Below are 16644 nucleotides of genomic sequence, written 5' to 3'. Positions count from 1 at the left end.
AACTTTTTCACCCAGAGAGTTGTGAATCTGTGGAATTCTCAGCCTCAGAAGGCAATGGAGGCCAATTCTCTGGATGCTATGAAGAGAGAGTTATATTGAGCTCTTAAAGATAGCGGAGTCTGGGGATATGGTGAGAAGGAAGGAATGGGGTACTGAATGTGGATGATCAGCCATGATCACAGTGAATGATGGAGCTGGCTCCAAGGGCCGAATAGCCTACTCCTGCACCTGTTCTCTATTATGTATTGTCTGTTGATATTCCTACATTATTGATTTAGATTAATGCAGGTGTCGGGGGGCAAAGGCAGAAGAATGAGGTTGAGAGGGAAAGATAGATCAGCCATGATTGAATGGTAGCATAGACTTGATGGGCTGAATGACCTAATTCTGCCCCTTTCACATAAACTGTGATCATTATGTGTTAATTATCAGTGTTTTTCTATTTTTCATCTAATTATGTGATATTTATTAAGGAAACAAAGCTTCACTAAATGCTCTGCCACAGAATGAAATAGGACACTTATAGGAATCTAAACATTTTTATTTTCCAAGTATTCCATTCTTCCGACCTCCTCCGTCAATTCCACCGCTCGATTTAACGTGGACAATATGGGTCAAATTTCCACATCCGCTGCTCTGAATTATGAAAATGGCGACAGGGTAGGTGATACATTATTATCACCAGATAACAAGAACGTTTATACCAATCATTTAACAGATCAAATACTATGTTCATCAATTCTTTTCTTCATTCCAGCTCTTCTATGTTGAGGTTTCTATTGAAGACAATGCGACTACAAGCCTCAGTTGCACTGGCACATTGACTATCACAGTTACTGACGTCAATGATGAATCTCCGACCATCAGGTGCAGTAATTATCATTACATCCGACGTGCAATATGGTACTTTGCTTTATTAATTGGAACATTTATCACACTTTCAGCTTCTGTCCAGTAAATGCTTTGATCTTGGATGAAGGAACAACAGTTGGGACAACACTGGTCGGTTTCCTCTTATATTGATCTTTCTTTGGTTCATTCATTGAATGGTTCCCTCATTTCAGCTCCTGCCCATCAAGCACTGTGACCATGAATGAAGAAGTGGCTGCAGGAACCGAACTAATTTCTTTATCTGCCTCCGATGATGATGATAATGACAACCTGACTTTTAGCTTTTTGGCCAATGAACCTGTCTTTGAAATCAACCAAGGTAGGAATAACAAGGGTCTCGACCCAAAACTTCACCTATTCCCTTTCTCCAGACACGATGCCTGACCCGCTGAGTTACTCCAGCTTTTTGTGTCTATCTAAGGTTTGAATATCATTGAGTGTTATCTTACGACTACTCGCCTGTTGCTGTGCTGCAACTTTTATACTGCAATGCCTGTGCAAAAGCGGAAAGGTGATACAGCTGGTAGAGTTTCTGCTCCAGAGGGCCACGTTCAACCCTGACCTTTGGTGGTGTCTGTGCAGAGTTTGCACGTTTTGCCCGTGACTGTGTCCAGTTTCTTTGGGCACTGCAGTTTCCTCCCACATTCCTAAAATTGGCCTGGTGTAAATTGTTCCCTATGTCAATCACAATCACAATCACAATAATACTTTATTAAGCCAAGTATGTTTTGCAACATATGAGGAATTTCCTTTGCCACGTCAGTCATACAAATAAAAAGCAACGGAACACACAAAATACAATTTAACATGAACATCCACCATAGTGACTACTCCACATTCCCCACTGTGATGGAAGGCGAAAAAAAAATGTGGATGCATGTGGAATCTGGGATGAACCAGTAGTTGATGGGAATGTGGGATGAATACAATAGATTCACGGAAAATTAACGTGAAGGTGAATACCTGATGGTCAGTGCAGATTCTTTGGGCTGTGGGGACTATCACCATGCTGTATCTCTCCCTCCCTCAGAATCTAATTTGAGTCAAAAGGGATGAAAATACTTCGATAAAAATACATGCTGTAAATAATGAGCATCAGAAGAGACTGTCAGCTCACTGTGAGGAATATGGTAGAACATCTGATCTTAGTTTGCAGTTTGGAATGTGCTCACAATGCACTAAAGACTGGTGTATTCTTATTGAAGAACATCTTTTGTCTCTATCCTCACTCATTGTCCATTGTTCGTCAATGCACGTGTTTACCATCAGCTGAAGATGTATGATCAGGAAATAAGATGTCAACAAACATTGTTTGATTGCAACACATGCATTTGTATTACAGCTGGAAACACTGCAAAAATCTCAAACACGTTACAGCTGGATTATGAAAACACATCTGTAGTTACATTCTATACATTAACTGTGGTTGTCACTGACACAGGAGGTAATACAGCAATATGTAACATGAACATTTCATTGAATCCCATCAATGAAGCTCCTGAATGTGTTACCAATTCAGGTAAGCAGATACCGGTGAACATGTTTCAACTATTATCAAAATTAGAGCCAAGTATTGATTATCATGAAGATGATATTTTTTAAAGCAATTTTTGGGTCTCCATCATTTTGTTCTTCGTGCTCCAATTGCCAGACTAGAAAGGATAGAAATCCACCTGTTGGCAGAATTCGTTGGGCCGAAGGGCCTGTTTCCATGCTGCATCTCTGAACTAAACAAAAGGAAATTAAATATACTAGCCATAGTCTTGATACTTTATGCCTCAGAATCTTCCTAACTCGAGCTGAAGCATTTTTTACTCAATGATTAACACTTGTAAGACTTATTTTAATCAATGTCTGCTGCAACTATTTCACTGAGTTTCATTGTTAGAGCATTTTTGCAGCTACATTGTTCACATGTCATTGTAACTCATGGAAAGTTTTAAAGTGCCCACAGTGGGAATGTATTCATTGACAAGGCATCAGGGTGCAATCACTGAGTAGATAGCATTACATTCCCTTTCTTATATCATATTGAAATGCATAAGACACTAATATCACTGTAGGAGATGGGCTTAACTGGACATCAGTAGTATTTATCAAACTTAATTGTTTTATCCAGGTCAAAACGTGACTATCGCTGAGACCATCTCTACGGGAGAATTTGTTCACAGTTTCTCCGCGTCGGATCCTGACAATGACGCATTAACGGTGAGTTTTGAACTTTCTTTGACTTGAAGTGATACCTGGATCCAAATTCCACCCCCAGAGCCAGAGATACTCTATTCATTGTTAACCCCTGCTTTCCCACCACTGGGGCAGTCTGACCTCAGATGCTCCTCTATATACACCCAACCGTCACCAGGAACAATTTGTCTACATCCACCCAGAGATCCTTTGTCCTCCATTGAAGCCGAACCCTACACCATAACATGGAGATCTTTGCCTCATCCCAACCCAAAGACCATGTTACTTTAATTACTTCCCACCCATGCAATGACTAAATTCCACATGTCACTAGCTCGCTCAACAGCTCACGGTAGGACTCACCCACCTACTTCATGTAAGGCATGTGATTTATTTATTTCTATGTTTGTTAACCCACAGACTACCATCCACTGTATTTTTTATCTGGATTTAATCATCTGAAGTTGCTTATTCAAACCGTACCTGTTGCACTTTTCACGTCAATCTCTCCGCATGTGCGTGTTTAACTATTTTACAGTACTCTATTCTCGGCACGTCCACATCTGGAACTCTCACGCTGTTTGCCATTAACACGGTGGGTGTCATTTCGACAGCAAGCGCTCTGGATTATGAATCTACCAGCCAGGTAGGCGATTAAAATGTATTCACTTACTTTGCACCCAGTATGTAATGGTATTGAACAATTGTACTAGGAGTTGATCAGACTCATATATTCCTACATTAGAGGTAAGAGCATTGGGTTACATGGTTCAATAAAATTGAAATGCTAATTAGAAAACTGATGAAGGGAATGGATCTGATCAGCAGCCTATTTGTCCTGAATTTAAACTGTCTCTCTCGAAATGCAGGGTTCACCTCATAGCTTGTTAATCTATACTTTTCGCACTGATGAATGAATGAATAAGTTTATTGGCCAAGTATTCACATATTAGGAATTTGCCTTGGTGCTCTGCCCGCAAGTGACAACATGACATACAGTGATAGTTAGGAATGACACATAAAACATTAATAATAAAACATTATTGATTAAACATGTGAATTAAATAAAGTACCAGAGCAAAAGGAGGCTACAGATTTTTGGTTATTGAGTAGAGCTACTACTTGTGGAAAAAGCTGTTTTTATGCCTGGCTGTGGCAGCTTTGACAGTCCAGAGTCGCCTTCCAGAGGGAATTGATTCAAAGAGTATGTGGCCAGGGTGAGAGGGGTCAGAGATGATCTGAAGAAAGGTCTCGACCTAAGAATTTGTTTATTCCTGTTCACTTCTTTCCACAGATGCTGCCTGAATCACTGAGTTCCTCCAGCACTTTGTTTTTTTTACTCAAGATTCCAACATCAGCAGTCTTGTGTCTCTAGTTAAGATCCACGTGATTAATAGCTGTGATGTTTAAAAGCAAAATACATTTAAGGTTATCATGCATCAGTGTTTTAACAATAACAGAATGTTAACAATGTGACCGATATGTACGAGAAATGTTTGAAGGAGCCAGTAACTGATGGTGCTTAACTATTATGCTCTTGGTGACTGTGTCTGTATTTCCTAATACTTAACCATTGGTCAACTTTTACCAAGTTACCAAATTCTTTGGCATTTTCTATCTCTGCAGCTGATGCGGTATGATGCCGTGATTTCTGTGTCTGACCCAGCAGGTGAAACTTGTACTGGCACAGTAACCATTCACATTACTGATGTCAATGATGAAGCTCCAGTTATAAGGTTTGTTATTAGACTCGTTTGGGGAAATCATTTGGTCCCATGAACTGGTGAGATATAGAAGCTCTTCACTACATGGGATGAGGAATTTAGTTAGAGATACAGCGTGGAAGCAGGACCCATGGCCCACTGGATCTACGGCAACCAATGATCCGCGCACACTAACACTATCCAACACTCCAGGGACAATTTACAAATTTTAGCTAAGTCAATTAACCTACAAACCTGTACGTCTTTGGAGTGTGGGAGGAAACCGGAGCAGCTGGGTAAAACCCAGGCTGTCACAGGGAGAACATACAAACCTCTGTACAGACAGCACCCATAGTCAGGATCGAACCCGGGTGTCTGGCACTGTAAGGCAGCAACTCTACCACTGTGCCATTGTACTTAAAGACAAGAATCACGATTTTGGTACATGTAACATTCTGAAATGAAAAACCTGCAGTTTCAGAATAATTTGCTATTTCTCTTTATTTCATGTCATTTGTCCTGGACTGCCTAAAACAGCTTTAGGAGTCTTACTTACATGTTTATGCAGCCACCCTTGCTCTCACCATTTACCCCACTCCTCACACTCAGATGTCATGAGAATCAGATAATCCACTGCTATTTTTCTCTTGTAAATATTTCTATAATTATACCCAATAAACTGTGAAACAAATGTTCAAAGAAAAGGGATTCATGAAATAGTTCTTCACAACTGAATAAGATGCAGCTGCAAATTGATTATATACCATCACCATTTCTAGTAACTGCACTTCGAATCCAGTCTCAGTGGATGAAGAGATTCCTGTCATGAGTCAGGTGTTAGCTTTAACAGCGTCTGACAATGATGCCAATGACAATTTGACCTTCTCCTTCGCAACTCCTGTATCTCAGTTCCAAATGTATCAAGGTAAGAGGATTGACATTCTTCATGTAGATATTTCAGAGAGAGGAGCATTTCTCTCTCTTTACAATAAGCAGGAATATTTAATGTTGTCATTGCTTTCTGCTCCATGTTATACACTATGCCCATTGACTGATTGTCTGCTGAATTATTATACCTGGTATCCTGTGGAATAAAGGATATCTTACTCTGTTCAAACCAACATAAAGGAGATGTTGAGATGTGAAATCCAGGTTAGCCGGGAAGTGGTGTTTGGTAAATTGAATGGATTAAAGGCCGATAAATCCCCAGGGCCAGATAAGTTGCATCCCAGAGTACTTAAGGAAGTAGCCGCAGAAATAGTGGGTGCATTAGTGATAATTTTTCAAAACTGTTTAGATTCTGGAGTAGTTCCTGAGGACTGGAGGGTAGCTAATGTAACCCCACTTTTTAAAAAGGGAGGGAGAGAGAAAACGGGGAATTACAGACCAGTTAGTCTAACATCGGTGGTGGGGAAAATTCTGGAGTCAGTTATTAAAGATGGGATAGCAGCACATTTGGAAAGTGGTGAAATCATTGGACAAAGTCAGCATGGATTTATGAAAGGTAAATCATGTCTGACGACGCTTATAGAATTTTTCGAGGATGTAACTAGTAGAGTGGATAAGGGAGAACCAGTGGATGTGTTATATCTGGACTTTCAGAAGGCTTTCGACAAGGTCCCACATAAGAGATTAGTATACAAACTTAAAGCACATGGTATTGGGGGTTCAGCATTGATGTGGATAGAGAACTGGCTGGCAGATAGGAAGGAAAGAGTGGGAGTAAACGGGTCCTTTTCAGAATGGCAGGCAGTGACTAGTGGGGTACCGCAAGGCTCAGTGCTGGGACCCCAGCTATTTACAATATATATTAATGATCTGGATGAGGGAATTGAATGCAACATCTACATGTTTGCGGATGACACGAAGCTGGGGGGGAGTGTTAGCTGTGAGGAGGATGCTAGGAGGCTGCAAGGTGACTTGGATAGGTTGGGTGAGTGGGCAAATGCATGGAAGATGCAGTATAATGTGGCTAAATGTGAGGTTATCCACTTTGGTGGCAAAAACAGGAAAGTAGACTATTATCTGAATGGTGGCCGATTAGGAAAAGGGGAGATGCAACGAGACCTGGGTGTCATGGTACACCAGCCATTGAAAGTAGGAATGCAGGTGCAGCAGGCAATGAAGAAAGCAAATGATATGTTAGCATCCATAGCAAAAGGATTTGAGTATAAGAGCAGGAAGGTTCTACTGCAGTTGTAAATGGTCTTGGTGAGACCACACCTGGAGTATTGCGTACAGTTTTGGTCTCCTAATCTGAGGAAAGACATTCTTGCCATAGAGGGAGTACAGAGAAGGTTCACCAGACTGCTTCCTGGGATGGCAGGACTTTCATATGAAGAAAGACTGGATAGACTCGGCTTGTACACGCTGGAATTCAGAAGATTGAGGGGGGATCTTATAGAAACTTATAAAATTCTTAAGGGGTTGGACAGGCTAGATGCAGGAAGATTATTCCCGATGTTGGGGAAGTCCAGAACTAGGGGTCACAGTTTAAGGATAAGAGGGAAGTCTTTAAGGACCGAGATGAGAAAATACTTTTTATACACAGAGAGTGGTGAATCTGTGGAATTCTCTGCCACAGAAGGTAGTTGAGGCCAGTTCATTGGCTATATTTAAGAGGGAGTTAGATGTGGCCCTTGTGGCTAAAGGGATCAGGGGGTATGGAGAGAAGGCAGGGATGGGATACTGAGTTGGATGATCAGCAATGATCATATCGAATGGCGGTGCAGGCTCGAAGGGCCGAATGGCCTACTCCTGCACCTATTTTCTATGTTTCTATGTTTCTATGTTAGGAATCTGGAGCAATTTTCAGGGTGCTCTCATGCAAGTATTTCCAGAAATTCCCTCTATTTCATCATTTATCTTACATCAGGAATGTTTAGGTTTATCATTGTCATGTGTAGAGCTACAGTAAAAATATTTGTTTTATGTTATCCAATCAAATCAGGTAATCCTCTACATAAATGTAATCAACCAAATTCAAGTACAATAGATAGAATGCAGAGAAAGATACAGAGTGCAGATTATAGTTGAGAGCAATGTAGCGCACAGTTCCAGAGACAAAATCCAATGTGCACAATGAGGTAGAGGAAAATCGGTTTGTACCCTAGTTCATGGAAGGATTGTTCTGAAGCTTGATAAAAGAGGGTAAATAGAATCTGTTCCGGAAACCGGTGGTGCGTGCTTTCAAACTCTTGTTTCTTCTGCCTGATGGGACTGGGAGATGAGGGAATGACGGGGGGTGGGACAAGTTTTTGACTATCGTAGACACAAAAAGTTGGAATAACTCAGTGCGATAGGCAGCATCTCCGGAGAGAAGGAATGGGAGACGTTTCGGTTCGAGACCCATCACTATGTTGGCCGCTTTTCCAAGGCAGTGTGAAGTGTAAGAGGAGTCTAGTCTGTGTGATGGACACGGCTACATTCACAGTTCTCTGTAATTATTTCCAGCATTCTTGGGCAGAGCTATTCCCAAACCAAGCTCTGATGCAACCATTGCCGCCTACTGAAATTGTTCAGACTGGGGAGGTCCAGATAATTTTTTTCCTGGGATCAATGTGTCAGTAGCAGATTTGCTCGTCTCACTTGGTGGGAGAACAGACAGCCTGGTATTTGACCTGACAGAGGGCATGTGTTTTCCATTGAATCATCTGTAGACAAAAATTGCTTCAATAGTACCTCAGATAAGAGGTCCCTCCATTTTCTATGCTGCTCGCCAAATAGTTGTTCAAATGAGATGACAACAAAGATGTGCTGATGCCTGTGCTAATTTCACTGAGTGATTTATGCCCAGATACACCAAAACTAATCACATGATGCACATTGACAGAGAGGGACGGTGGTTGAGGTTTACACTCAAGTCTAAGTTTCATATCGAAACAGTTAGGTGATCTGTATGAACAAACTTGTGACTCACTTTCAGATGGAAATAATGCCTGGATTGTCACCAATTCCTTATTGGACTATGACGATGCCTCTGCTAGCAAAAGCTACGAACTAACGATAATCGTCAGCGACTTGGGGTCCAACAGCGCAACATGCAGTCTGACAGTGACCATAAATGCTGTTAATGAAGCTCCTGACTGTGAGGCTCAGTTTGTAGCAGGAACAGGTGAGTGCAACACAATTGAGTAAAGCAAGGTGTCAATTAATACATTGACAGAGACTAGCAAACAATAAAATGCCCCCTGGGTGGATTGCTGGGATTAGATTAAGATTGTTAGATTTTAACTCATCTTTTATTGCGTTTAAATTATCTTTGATGGACACACTGCCCATGCAATAATCAGACTGCCACACAGTTTTGAAATTCTAAATAATGCATGTGGAAAATATGAATCCTCTCCACCCATTGAACTACTGAAAATGAAAACCCCACCATTCAAAGACACAAAGTGCTGGAGTGACTCAACGGGTCAGGCAGCATCTCTGGAGAAAATGGGTAGACAACGTTTAGGGTCGGGATCCTTCTTCAGTCTGAAGAAGTGTCCCATCCCTAAACATCACCTCAGATGGCACAGTGGCAAAGTGGTTGCTGCCTTATAGCGCCAGACATTAGAGCTCAACCCTGACTACGGGAGCCGACTGTAAATAGTTTGTACGCTTTCCCTGTGACCGCAAGTGTTTTCTCTGGGTGCTCTGGGTTCCTCACATATTCCAAAGATGTGCAGGTTTGTAGGTTAATTGGCTTCTGTAAATTGTTCCCAGTGTGTAGGATAGAACTAGTGTATGGGTGATCATTAGTCAGCGTGGATTTGGTGGTTCGAAGGGCCTGTTTCCACACTGTATCTCCAACCTAAACTAAACTAAACTAACTCACCTATCCATGTTCCCCAGAGATGCTGCCTGACCCATTGAATTACAGCACATTGTGTCGTGTATGTAAGCCAGCATCTGCAGTTCCTTGTGAGTACAGCCAGATATTTTACTTTTTTCTTGAGGTGATTTGATCACAAAGAATTTGTGGACATCTAATTAAGCTTCTCCGAAGATTCAGGTCACCAAATGTACTTCAATGACATTTTAATTCTGGATTGTGAAACCCATCTGACTTTATTGGCTGGAAGGCCGATTCCCTGGTATTTTCTTGACCGATTTGCAGATCCATTCCAAAGTATTTATCCAGAAGAGTATGTGTATAGGATGATCAGGGAGAGTTCATTCTCTTACCACAACCTATAACGGCTGACATAGCAACCCTTACCACAATGCCTCCTGCTCCCTGTCATCGCTTCATGCTCCACGGGGCAATTGCAATTGTTTTCTTGTTGCAGTAGAATTAATGCCAGGATAACATGAAAAACTCTCCTCAAGCTGTTTCACTCTTGAATCATCAAAAAGTCTGAAACTCAAACTATTCTACTGCCAGATTTATCTATTGATAAAATATGTTTCTACTATCCTCAGGACCGGCTGTGACTATTCCAGAAACCACTATTAATGGGGCATCGGTCTATAAACTAACTGCATCTGATCCAGACAAAGATATTTTACATGTAAGTCATTCCAAAAACAATTGACTAAATTCCAATTTGTCTGGCAGTATCAATGTTGCAAAAAACGTTTGAAACCTTTAACAGCAGTAGCCAATGCTATCTTACAAAGGGAATCCCAAATTAATGGGTGCTGAGAAACCACATCCAGAGGAAGCAATATGTCTGTAACCAGTGTTAGTACATTCATTCACATTTCTGACCCATTTATCGGTGTGTCTCTTTGCTCTGATATTCGTTTCTTCCAACAGAATATTAGATTTGAGACCACACCTGGAGTCTTGTGTGCAGTTTTGGTCTCCAAATTTAAGGAAGGACATTCTTGCTATTGAGGGAGTGCAGCATAGGTTCACGAGGTTAATTCCCGGGATGGCGGGACTGTCATAAGTTGATAGAATGGAGCAGCTGGGCTTTACACTGGAATTTAGAAGGATGAGATGGGATCTTATTGAAACATATAAGAATATTAAGGGATTGGACACGCTAGAGGCAGGAAACATGTTCCAGATGTTGTGGCAGTCCAGAACCAGCTCTCACAGTTTAAGAATAAGGGGTAGTCCATTTAGAACGGAGATGAGGAAAAACTTTTTCACCCAGAGAGTCGTGAATCTGTGGAATTCTCAGCCTCAGAAGGCAATGGAGGCCAATTCTCTGGATGCTATGAAGAGAGAGTTATATTGAGCTCTTAAAGATAGCGGAGTCTGGGGATATGGTGAGAAGGAAGGAATGGGGTACTGAATGTGGATGATCAGCCATGATCACAGTGAATGATGGAGCTGGCTCCAAGGGCCGAATAGCCTACTCCTGCACCTGTTCTCTATTATGTATTGTCTGTTGATATTCCTACATTATTGATTTAGATTAATGCAGGTGTCGGGGGGCAAAGGCAGAAGAATGAGGTTGAGAGGGAAAGATAGATCAGCCATGATTGAATGGTAGCATAGACTTGATGGGCTGAATGGCCTAATTGTGCCCCTTTCACATAAACTGTGATCATTATGTGTTAATTATCAGTGTTTTTCTATTTTTCATATAATTATGTGATATTTGTTAAGGAAACAAAGCTTCACTAAATGCTCTGCCACAGAATGAAATAGGACACTTATAGGAATCTAAACATTTTTATTTTCCAAGTATTCCATTCTTCCGACCTCCTCCGTCAATTCCACCGCTCGATTTAACGTGGACAATATGGGTCAAATTTCCACATCCGCTGCTCTGAATTATGAAAATGGCGACAGGGTAGGTGATACATTATTATCACCAGATAACAAGAACGTTTATACCAATCATTTAACAGATCAAATACTATGTTCATCAATTCTATTCTTCATTCCAGCTCTTCTATGTTGAGGTTTCTATTGAAGACAATGCGACTACAAGCCTCAGTTGCACTGGCACATTGACTATCACAGTTACTGACGTCAATGATGAATCTCCGACCATCAGGTGCAGTAATTATCATTACATCCAACGTGCAATATGGTACTTTGCTTTATTAATTAGAACATTTATCACTCTTTCAGCTTCTGTCCAGTATGTCCAGAACTAGGGGTCACAGTTTAAGGATAAGAGGGAGGTCTTTTAGGACCGAGATGAGAAAATTATTTTTTACACAGAGAGTGGTGAATCTGTGGAATTCTCTGCCACAGAAGGTAGTTGAGTCCAGTTCATTGGTATATTTAAGAGGGAGTTAGATGTGGCCCTTGTGGCTAAAGGGATCAGGGGGTATGGAGAGAAGGCAGGGATGGGATACTGAGTTGGATGATCAGCCATGATTATATCGAAGGGCCGAATGGCCTACTCCTGCACCTATTTTCTATGTTTCTATGTAAGTGCTTTGAACTTGGATGAAGGAACAACAGCTGGGACAACACTGGTTGGTTCCCTCTTATATTGATCTCTCTTTGGTTCATTCATTGAATGGTTCCCTCATTTCAGCTCCTGCCCATCAAGCACTGTGACCATGAATGAAGAAGTGGCTGCAGGAACCAAACTAATTTCTTTATCTGCCTCTGATGATGATGATAATGACAACCTGACTTTTAGCTTTTTGGCCAATGAACCTGTCTTTGAAATCAACCAAGGTAGGAATAACAAGGGTCTCGACCCAAAACTTCACCTATTCCCTTTCTCCAGACACGATGTCTGACCCGCTGAGTTACTCCAGCTTTTTGTGTCTATCTAAGGTTTGAATATCATTGAGTGTTATCTTACGACTACTCGCCTGTTGCTGTGCTGCAACTTTTATACTGCAATGCCTGTGCAAAAGCGGAAAGGTGATACAGCTGGTAGAGTTTCTGCTCCAGAGGGCCACGTTCAACCCTGACCTTTGGTGGTGTATGTGCAGAGTTTGCACGTTTTGCCCGTGACTGTGTCCAGTTTCTTTGGGCACTGCAGTTTCCTCCCACATTCCTAAAATTGGCCTGGTGTAAATTGTTCCCTATGTCAATCACGATCACAATCACAATAATACTTTATTAAGCCAAGTATGTTTTGCAACATATGAGGAATTTCCTTTGCCAAGTCAGTCATACAAATAAAAGGCAACGGAACACACAAAATACAATTTAACATGAACATCCACCATAGTGACTACTCCACATTCCCCACTGTGATGGAAGGCGAAAAAAAAATGTGGATGCATGTGGAATCTGGGATGAACCAGTAGGTGATGGGAATGTGGGATGAATACAATAGATTCAGGGAAAATTAACGTGAAGGTGAATACCTGATGGTCAGTGCAGATTCTTTGGGCTGTGGGGACTATCACCATGCTGTGTCTCTCCCTCCCTCAGAATCTAATTTGAGTCAAAAGGGATGAAAATACTTCGATAAAAATACATGCTGTAAATAATGAGCATCAGAAGAGACTGTCAGCTCACTGTGAGGAATATGGTAGAACATCTGATCTTAGTTTGCAGTTTGGAATGTGCTCACAATGCACTAAAGACTGGTGTATTCTTATTGAAGAACATCTTTTGTCTCTATCCTCACTCATTGTTCATTGTTCGTCAATGCACGTGTTTACCATCAGCTGAAGATGTATGATCAGGAAATAAGATGTCAACAAACATTGTTTGATTGCAACACATGCCTTTGTATTACAGCTGGAAACACTGCAAAAATCTCAAACACGTTACAGCTGGATTATGAAAACACATCTGTAGTTACATTCTATACATTAACTGTGGTTGTCACTGACACAGGAGGTAATACAGCAATATGTAACATGAACATTTCATTGAATCCCATCAATGAAGCTCCTGAATGTATTACTAATTCAGGTAAGCAGATACCGGTGAACATGTTTCAACTATTATCAAAATTAGAGCCAAGTATTGATTATCATGAAGATGATATTTTTTAAAGCAATTTTTGGGTCTCTATCATTTTGTCCTTCGTGCTCCAATTGCCAGACTAGAAAGGATAGAAATCCACCTGTTGGCAGAATTCGTTGGGCCGAAGGCCCTGTATCCATGCTGCATCTCTGAACTAAACAAAAGGAAATTAAATATACTAGCCATAGTCTTGATACTTTATGCCTCAGAATCTTCCTAACTCGAGCTGAACCATTTTTTACTCAATGATTAACACTTGTTAGACTTATTTTAATCAATGTCTGCTGCAACTATTTCACTGAGTTTCATTGTTAGAGCATTTTTGCAGCTACATTGTTCACATGTCATTGTAACTCATGGAAAGTTTTAAAGTGCCCACAGTGGGAATGTATTCATTGACAAGGCATCAGGGTGCAATCACTGAGTAGATAGCATTACATTCCCTTTCTTATATCATATTGAAATGCATAAGACACTAATATAACTTTAGGGGATGGGGTTAACTGGACATCAGTAGTATTTATGGGGTAGGAAATTGCAACCTTCACGTGATCCACCCTGTTTCGACAAATGCAATCAACCTGGCGTGCACAAACAGAAGATCAAACAGAACAAGTTGTCTTACATACGCAAGAAGAAGAAGAAGTAGTATTTATCAAACTTAATTGTTTTATCCAGGTCAAAACGTGACTATCGCTGAGACCATCTCTACGGGAGAATTTGTTCACAGTTTCTCCGCGTCGGATCCTGACAATGACGCATTAACGGTGAGTTTTAAACTTTCTTTGACTTGATGTGATACCTGGATCCAATTTCCACCCTCAGAGCCAGAGATACTCTACTCATTGTTAACCCCTGCCTTCCCACCACTGGGGCAGTCTGACCTCAGATGCTCCTCCATTATACACCCAACCGTCACCAGAAACAATTTGTCTATATCCACCCGGAGATCCTTTGTCCTCCATTGAAGCCGAACCCTACATCATCACATGGAGATCTTTGCCTCATCCCAACCCAAAGACCGTGTAACTTTAATTACTTCCCAGCCATGCAATGGCTAACTTCCACATGTCACTAGCTCGCTCAACAACTCAGGGTAGGACTCACCCACCTACCTCATGTAATGCACTGCCATCCACTGTATCTTTATGTTAAATATCTGAAGTTACTTATTCAAACCGTACCTGTTGCACTTTTCACGTCAATCTCTCCGCATGTGCGTGTTTAACTATTTTACAGTACTCTATTCTCGGCACGTCCACATCTGGAACTCTCACACTGTTTGCCATTAACACGGTGGGTGTCATTTCGACAATAAGCGCTCTGGATTATGAATCTACCAGCCAGGTATTAAAATGTATTCAGTTACTTTGCACCCGGTATGTAATGGTATTGAACAATTGTACTAGGAGTTGATCAGACTCATATATTCCTACATTAGAGGTAAGAGCATTGGGTTACATAGTTCAATAAAATTGAAATGCTAATTAGAAAACTGATGAAGGGAGTGGATCTGATCAGCAGCCTATTTGTCTTGGATTTAAACTGTCTCTCTTGAAATGCAGGGTTCACCTCATAGCTTGTTAATCTATGCTTTTCGCACCAGTGATGAATGAATGAATAAGTTTATTGGCCAAGTATTCACATGCAAGGAATTTGCCTTGGTGCTCCACCCGCAAGTGACAACATGACATGCAATGACAGTTAGGAATGACTCATGAAACATTAATAATAAAACATTATTGATTAAACATGTGAATTAAATAAAGTACCAGCGCAAAACGAGGCTGCAGATGTCGTGGTTTACAAGACTCAGATTCTAAGATATAAATGACACAGACACGGAGAATTCTTCAAGAAGACGAGAAGCCTTTAATTTGCACAAATCTGGGCCTGGAACATTCAGAGATAGTACAGCTCGGCCACTCTCCAAATGTTCTCTGATCCATCCTTCCATGCAGCGTTTTATTGTAATCTCAGTTCTTATCTTTGGCTGCTTAGCACTCATGTTTTTACTAACTTTAACCTCGTACTGTCCTTGTCTTTTATCTCCAATTTCTGAGTTACCATAATGTAATAGACTAAAGCAAAAATAAACTAAGCAATAACATGTTTTTGGGCCTTCTGAGCACACAAAAAAAGCTGACATCTGCGAGCTTTACTAAATGTTTTAAGCATATTGGTAAGATTTAAGAAGTAACGTGTTTCTTCTATATACATTCTATATAACTTCTATACAGATTTTTGGTTATTGAGTAGAGCTACTACTCGTGGAAAAAGCTGTTTTTATGCCTGGCTGTGGCAGCTGTGACAGTCCAGAGTCGTCTTCCAGAGGGAATTCATTCAAAGAGTTTGTGGCCAGCGTGAGAGCGGTCAGAGATGATCTGAAGAAAGGTCTCGACCTAAGAATTTGTCTGTCCCTGTTCACTTCTCTCCACAGATGCTGCCTGAATCACTGAGTTCCTCCAGCACTTTGTTTTTTTTATTCAAGATTCCAACTTCTGCAGTCTCGTGTCTCTAGTTAAGGTCCACGTGATTAATAGCTGTGATGTTTAAAAGCAAAATACATTTAGGTTATCATGCATCAGTGTTTTAACAATAACAGAATGTTGGCAATGTGACCGATATGTACGGGAAATGTTTGAAGGAGCCAGTAACTGATGGTGCTTAACTATTATGCTCTTGTTGACTGTGTCTGTATTTCCTAATACTTAATCATTGGTCAATTTTTACCAAGTTACCAAATTCTTTGGCATTTTCTATCTCTGCAGCTGATGCGGTATGATGCCGTGATTTCTGTGTCTGACCCAGCAGGTGAAACTTGTACTGGCACAGTAACCATTCACATTACTGACGTCAATGATGAAGCTCCAGTTATAAGGTTTGTTATTAGACTCGTTTGGGGAAATCAATTGGTCCCATGAACTGGTGAGATATAGAAATTCTTCACTACATGGGACGAGGAATTTAGTTAGAGATACAGCGTGGAAGCAGGCCCCACGGCCCACTGGATCTACGTCACCCAGCGAT

The 16644-nt window shown here is 41.0% G+C and overlaps 1 protein-coding gene across 1 annotated transcript in view; it reads left to right on the top strand.

The window, feature by feature from the left end:
* The window catches only part of LOC116984983 (protocadherin Fat 4-like), a 105440-nt gene that overhangs the window by 38968 nt on the left and 49828 nt on the right, over positions 1–16644 (top strand). Inside the window, exons 30-44 of the mRNA XM_033039344.1 lie at positions 758–903; positions 1065–1210; positions 2234–2410; positions 3011–3099; positions 3614–3721; positions 4702–4811; positions 5558–5703; positions 8704–8892; positions 10188–10276; positions 11613–11758; positions 12215–12360; positions 13384–13560; positions 14293–14381; positions 14854–14961; positions 16386–16495. Of these exons, the coding sequence (XP_032895235.1) occupies positions 758–903; positions 1065–1210; positions 2234–2410; positions 3011–3099; positions 3614–3721; positions 4702–4811; positions 5558–5703; positions 8704–8892; positions 10188–10276; positions 11613–11758; positions 12215–12360; positions 13384–13560; positions 14293–14381; positions 14854–14961; positions 16386–16495 (1976 nt within the window). The remainder of the gene's footprint in view (positions 1–757; positions 904–1064; positions 1211–2233; positions 2411–3010; positions 3100–3613; positions 3722–4701; positions 4812–5557; positions 5704–8703; positions 8893–10187; positions 10277–11612; positions 11759–12214; positions 12361–13383; positions 13561–14292; positions 14382–14853; positions 14962–16385; positions 16496–16644) is intronic.

Source organism: Amblyraja radiata, chromosome 21 (assembly GCF_010909765.2).
Source record: "Amblyraja radiata isolate CabotCenter1 chromosome 21, sAmbRad1.1.pri, whole genome shotgun sequence".
NCBI classification, from domain to species: Eukaryota; Metazoa; Chordata; class Chondrichthyes; order Rajiformes; family Rajidae; genus Amblyraja; species Amblyraja radiata.
This window is presented reverse-complemented; position numbering and strand designations above follow the sequence as displayed.